This window comes from Peromyscus eremicus, chromosome 1, assembly GCF_949786415.1.
Source record: "Peromyscus eremicus chromosome 1, PerEre_H2_v1, whole genome shotgun sequence".
In the NCBI taxonomy this organism is placed as follows: Eukaryota; Metazoa; Chordata; class Mammalia; order Rodentia; family Cricetidae; genus Peromyscus; species Peromyscus eremicus.
In genome coordinates, this window is record NC_081416.1 from 181,059,773 (window position 1) to 181,065,919 (window position 6,147).

A 6,147-nucleotide genomic window follows, 5' to 3' on the forward strand; every position below is an offset into this window, starting at 1 on the left:
TAGGAAGTAGTATTTTTATATAAAATCCTCCCTTTTGCTCACTTGTTTCCTTCTTCAGTCTCCATCACCTCCTCTCCAGGAGGAACAGAGCTAGAATGAGCACTTCATTGATCCTGGGAAGGGAGTAAAATGTACTCTTCTTTTCACTCACAGAGGTCTCAGGTACAGAAATTAGAGATGAATTGTCCTTAAATTTGGCATACTACTCCTAAACAACTTCTAATGTTGAAGAGTTCAAGAATCAGAGAGGGGAGATGATGATGATAAGACTACAGAGTCAGGAAGGAGATGAGACAAAATAAGCCAAAGAGCTTTGGGTCTCTAAGTTTCCACAATAGAAGAGGAATCAATTACTCACTGGTTGTAGAGTCTGCTTCTGTGCATGAAGTGCAGTTTCTTGTTGAATCAACTAGAGAAGGGGACAAGAGATGGAGAACGTTCATCAGAGGCTGTCTGCCTTCCCCTTAAGGACAGTGTTTTAAATTATACAGTGACCACCACCCACTCCATCTTAGTGCTGAGCCTGTAGAGTTATAGGATGACATTTAGTGGATTGCTTCTAGGTGTTGGTTCTGTCCTTGTATTTCAAATTTTGCTGATTCATAGGAATGCTGTGGGAAGATCTATGTGAACAAGAGCTCAGGAGGGCTGCTCCATCTCTGCTCTGCCCAAACTGATATGAACCTCATTCTTTTTTTTTTGCTTTTTTAAAAAATTTAATTTTATTTTACAATATAATTCAGTTCTACATATCAGCCACAGATTCTCTTATTCTCCCCCTCCTGCCTCCCTCCTCTTCCCCCCAGCAGACCCCCCATTCCCACCTCCTCCAGGGCAAAACCTCCCCTGAGGACTGAGATCAACCTGGTAGACTCAGTCCAGGTAGGTCCAGTCCCCTCCTCCCAGGCCGAGCCAAGCAATCCTGCCTAGGCCCCAGGTTTCAAACAGCCAACTTGTGCAATGAGCACAGGACCAGGTCCCATTGCCTGGATGCCTCTCAAACAGATCAGGCCAATCAACTGTCTCACCCATTCAGAGGGCCTCATCCAGGTGGGGGCCCCTCAGCCCTTGGTTCATAGTTCATGTGTTTCCATTAGTTTGGCTTTTTGTCCCTGTGCTTTATCCAACCTTGGTCTCAACAATTCTCACTCATATAAACCCTTCTCTTTCTTGCTAATTGTGCTCCCGGAGCTCCACCGGGGCCTAGCCGTGGATCTCTGCATCCAGATCCCTCGGTCTTTGGATGGGGTTTCTAGTATGACAATTAGGGTGTTTGGCCATCTCATCACCAGAGTAGGTCAGTTCGGGCTGTCTCTCGACCATTGCCAGAAGTCTATTGTGGGGGTATCTTTTTGGATTTCTGTGGGCCTCTCTAGCACTTTGATTCTTCCTATTCTCATGTGGTCTTCATTTACCATGGTCTCCTATTCCTTGTTCTCCCTCTCTGTTGTTGATCCAGCTGGGATCTCCCACTCCCCCAAGCTCTCTTTCCCTCGACCCTCGCCCTTCATTACCCCCACTCATGTCCAGGCTGTTCATGTAGATATTTTCCATTTCTCCATCATTGGGCGATCCCCGTGTCTTTCTTGGGGTCCTGTTTTCCAGGTAGCCTCCCTGATGATGTGAGTAGCAGTCCAGTCATCCCCACACCACTCTTAAGTTGATAGCCTCATTTTCATTGAAAATTATTGTTATGTTCATGTCTAAAGATAGGCATATTCACATGTATATGTACACATGTCGTATATACACAAACATATATACATACATGTACATATATATCACATATGTATACACATATATATATATATATAAATGTAACACAAACACACACATACACACACACATATGACATTAGGACTCACAGCAGTCCTTCTCTGTAGCTCCCAATGCTACTTTCTCTCTATCATCAATTGGAGGATTCTGAGACATGGCTTTAGTATTTCATTAGTCACAAGGTATGAGATATATATGAAGTTCTCTTACCTGTGACAGGAAGGTACAAGGCATCACTTGGTGTGGACCACACATGGGATGAGTTCCTGAAAGAGCCATAGCATCTATAGTTCCCTTCCTGGACCACAGGACCAAGATGGAAGTTGCCCTGGAAAGTCCCATTTTGGTTCTGCACTGCAGGCAGCCCATGTCCCTTGGGTACCCCTTCCGTGGACAAATGGAACATGTCAAACTGAAGGTCAGAGACACAGGACAAGGTCATGATCTCTCCTGACATCACCACAGGGCCCATCAGGGCTGACAGAGAAGGTTTCTTGTATAAACCTGGAAGAAAAGAGGAAGAGATAGTTAGTTAGTTACTAGTGTTCATTCACTTCTCATTGTTCCCTCTACCTGCTTCTATTTCTTTGATCTCTCTGCCTCATACCATCTCCTTCTCTCTATTTCTCCATTTCTCCTCTCCTCTCTTTCTCTCCTTCTCTCTGTTTATTTCTATGTTACCATCTTTAGTCTATGACCTCACTCTGGACTCAAATATTTTTGCTTAATGACATTTTCTGCCTCTATTTGCATGGATTCATTCTATCTGTCTTTTAAAGTTTGTTTTTATGAGCATAATTAATTTTATTTAGCAATCAACTTCATTATGAAATATTCCTATGCATACATAATACATTTTATGCTTGTTTAAAGTTTTTAAATTGAACTATATATCATTTAATGTTTTTAAAAATTGTTGTTACATATATAATTATAAATGTATAATATTAATCATATTAAGGCTAGTATTCTATATTGCCCTTCTATTTCCAATAATCACATTCATTTTACTAATTGATCTTTTCTATATTGCAGTTTTTCCAGTTGTTTTGCAAGTCAATGGGTTCAATTAGAGTTACTCTTGATTTTGTTTTAATTAGCATACCAAGTAAGAGTCTTCATTATGGCATCCTCATACAGCTCCTTTTGTTCATTTTTTTCTCCTCTTCCCTCTCTTGTACCAGATTTGCTGATCTCTTTACTCCCCTCATTTCCTCATCCATGTCATACAACTTTCATTACTTTCCCATCCCTCTCTATTAAATTTTTCTTCCTCTCATGGTCACTTGCTAATTTCATGACCTATAACTTTGCCATCCTATATATAATAAAAATCTAGAATCTAATGTCATCCTGTTTTTCATAGTTGTATCCGTTTACATATCTGTGTTAATTAATCTCTCTTTTCAAAGTACAGAATATTCCATGAATGTGTATATGTCTCTTGAACAATGGCCATGGTCATCTTCCCTCTCTTGTTCCTCTTAGTGTGTGTACTGCTCAAGCATGATCTGTCATCTATCTCTGAAGCACTTAGTCAGAATTTGGTTTTTGTTTCTACCTTTATAAGACTTCTACCAAGAGAGCTAGACATATCATGTGTCTGACAAGCTCTGTCTTAACATATTTAACATCTGCTACAATTTTTCCATCTCTACTTTCAAAGTTTCCAATCAGGCTTCTGTCTTTTAGTAGTTTTTTTCTTAGCACACATTCCATATTTACTAATTCACAGACCTTTCTGTGTTTGACCTGTGTGAAGGCATAAGGATTCATTAATAACCAGCCCAATTATGTATTTGGACTCAGGTCAGATATGTGACCTGTCTGGCTCTCTTGACAGACTTCTTATAGAGGTAGAAGTCAAAAATTTTCTGAATGTTAGTAGGAAGACTTCATTCTCTCTGGTTCATATTCTGCTCACCAAATTGCCATTTTCTGTGTATCTCTACTTAGGATTCCTTTGCACCTTCCTGTATCTATGCTTTATGTTATAACCAAGGATCTGTTCTTGTATATTTCTTTTCATTGTCTGTATCAGTAAAATACTCAACAAGGTTGCCTTCATGTGAATTTCTCACACTCATTTTCTTGTGGCCTCCCACAGCTTTTATTGTATAGAATATTTTTCTGTATCACAAAGAGAATGAAAAGCATGTATGCACCCTCTTACCTGTGATCTTTATATCAATGGGGTCACTAGAGTCTGACCACTCATATGGTGAGTGATTGTAAAAACCGTAGCATTTGTAAGTTCCAGCATGGTCAGGTGTCACAGGACCTATTGAGAATTTCGCCTGGGAACCCCCAAGATGATGTTCTGCAGAGAGCTTTAAAGAGTCCTTGATTGTTCCATTTTTATGTGATGTCAAAATGAAGGTTTCAATCATAATCTCTGAATGACACTGCAGTGTCACCTTCTCTCCTAAATCCACCAGGGGAGTTTGTAAGGCCAAAAGGAAAGGCTTTCTGTAGATTCCTAAGAATAAAGAAATTGTATGAACCTGATCAAAATCTCTGTGTCCTTAAAGACCTATGGTTCTCCCTCAATTGGTCTGTGCTCCCTGTTAGTGCTCCAGTGCACTTGTTCTTGTCTATTTCAACTCTAGACACAGACTCCTCCATCCTTCCATGTCCATTTCCTACTTATCTGACTCTAGGATTAGCACAATATTTACCCACTGGCTTGTTGCAAGAATGTGTCTTTTAACCTCCTTTTTTCCTAGGCCCTATTGTCTTTTTCTAAGACTGGAAAGTGCAGGAAACATGGCAATATTCACACCAGGCTGCTCTATGTGTCCTTTTTATGAAAATTTGGATAAAGTATAATCCTTGGCAGAATGAAGGAATTATTATTGAACGTGGTTATCAGGGAAACACTTCTAGCCCTATGCATGGTTCAAATTGCTATAAGGGTTTCCTGATCCAGAATCAAAAGCATTGTTTCCTCCCAACATGTTGATGAATTAGCATCCTGACTTTACTGTTCTCAGAACATCCCTTCCATGCTTCTAAATTTGCTCTTGACAAGAGTTCTTATATTATTTTCCAATTGTTAACATAATAAATTACCACAAATTTCATTCTTAAAAAGAATACAAGTTTGTGGACATCAGATTCTGAAAAGCTCAAATGGCATAAATCAGGTTTCTTCAGGGATGATAACTACTGAAATCCCTAAGAAATTATCCATTTTTGCCTCCCATCTTCTAGAGCCTCATGCATTCTTTGGCACTTAGACCTTTCCTCCATGTTTAGAGTTTGTGACACGGTGTCTCGTCATGATGATTTGTTTTGCCCACAACTGAATTTTTCCCTATTTTGTTACATCGACCCTTGTAGTTCTACAGACCTGGAATAATTCATGATATCCTTGCATCCTGATATCAACTTGTTAAGATCTGAGTTCCATCCTCCAGCCCAATTTATCCTTGGTTTATTTAACACACAGGAAGCCTTAGGGACTAGAAAAAATTCATGACCTTTATGTTTTATTATGTCCACAACAGTATATATTTCTCTGTGTTGAATATTCCTTTATAAGTCCAAACCTCTTACTAACACTGTTTCTGAAAATTCCAGGGTTGGCAGATTTGGGGAAATGAAAGGCACTCAAAACATCATCTCTAACCTGAAATTATGACCTTCACAGGGTCACTGTTGGTTGAAATTTTAATAGGGTAATGATAATTAAAACCATGGCATCTGTATGTCCCTGCATGTTCTGATGTCACAGGATCCAAGACAAATTTCTTCTGGAATGGTCTTCCCTGGATCTGAGGGATAGGATTACCATGTTCTTTGTACAACATGAATGTGTAATAGTCACTGTGAGAGTCACATCGAAGTTCCACATGCTGTCCCAAAGGAACAATATGGCTTGGCCAGGCAGAGAGTGAAGGCTTGTCATGATATCCTGCAGAGGGATGCACAGAGAAAATATTTAATGGTGCTCCTTCATCCCTGAGAGCTGAGTCTCCAATTTTCCCTTCTTTGAGGTCCTTTGTATAACACTTTTCTCTGAATTGATACATCCCTTCTTCAATGTGAGAGGCTGAGATGTTCAGGAGAATCAGGAAGTAAACAAACTCTCTATGTTATGGAAAGGTGAAACATTAAAGTGTCATCAGTGGCCCTTCCTAGCTCTATAGAAAGAGTAAGATATTGGAGCAGCTGAGCTCTGAGTGCTAATGTCTAAGACCTTTTGGGCTGCCTGCAAGTTGTACACTGAGATCCAGAGTTTTGCCTTCATGATAATCACTCATATTGTGGTGTGCTTTAAGTAAGGTTTGAGTCACCCTCGCTTCTGTGAGTAACCCCTAACCCACACTACTATCAGTAACAGAGTAAATCCATCGATTCACAGAGTTG

At 39.9% G+C, this 6,147-nt stretch overlaps 1 protein-coding gene across 1 annotated transcript; it reads right to left on the reverse strand.

Moving 5' to 3' along the window:
* Nucleotides 1-350: 350 nt before the first annotated feature.
* On the reverse strand, nt 351-5,810 carry LOC131902710 (killer cell immunoglobulin-like receptor 3DL1). The gene is made up of 4 exons (XM_059253713.1): nt 5,408-5,810; nt 3,950-4,255; nt 1,987-2,280; nt 351-409 (listed from the first exon to the last, which is right to left on the reverse strand). Exons 1-4 carry the CDS (start codon nt 5,808-5,810, stop codon nt 351-353), a joined length of 1,062 nt encoding a protein of 353 aa, XP_059109696.1.
* Nucleotides 5,811-6,147: the final 337 nt, after the last annotated feature.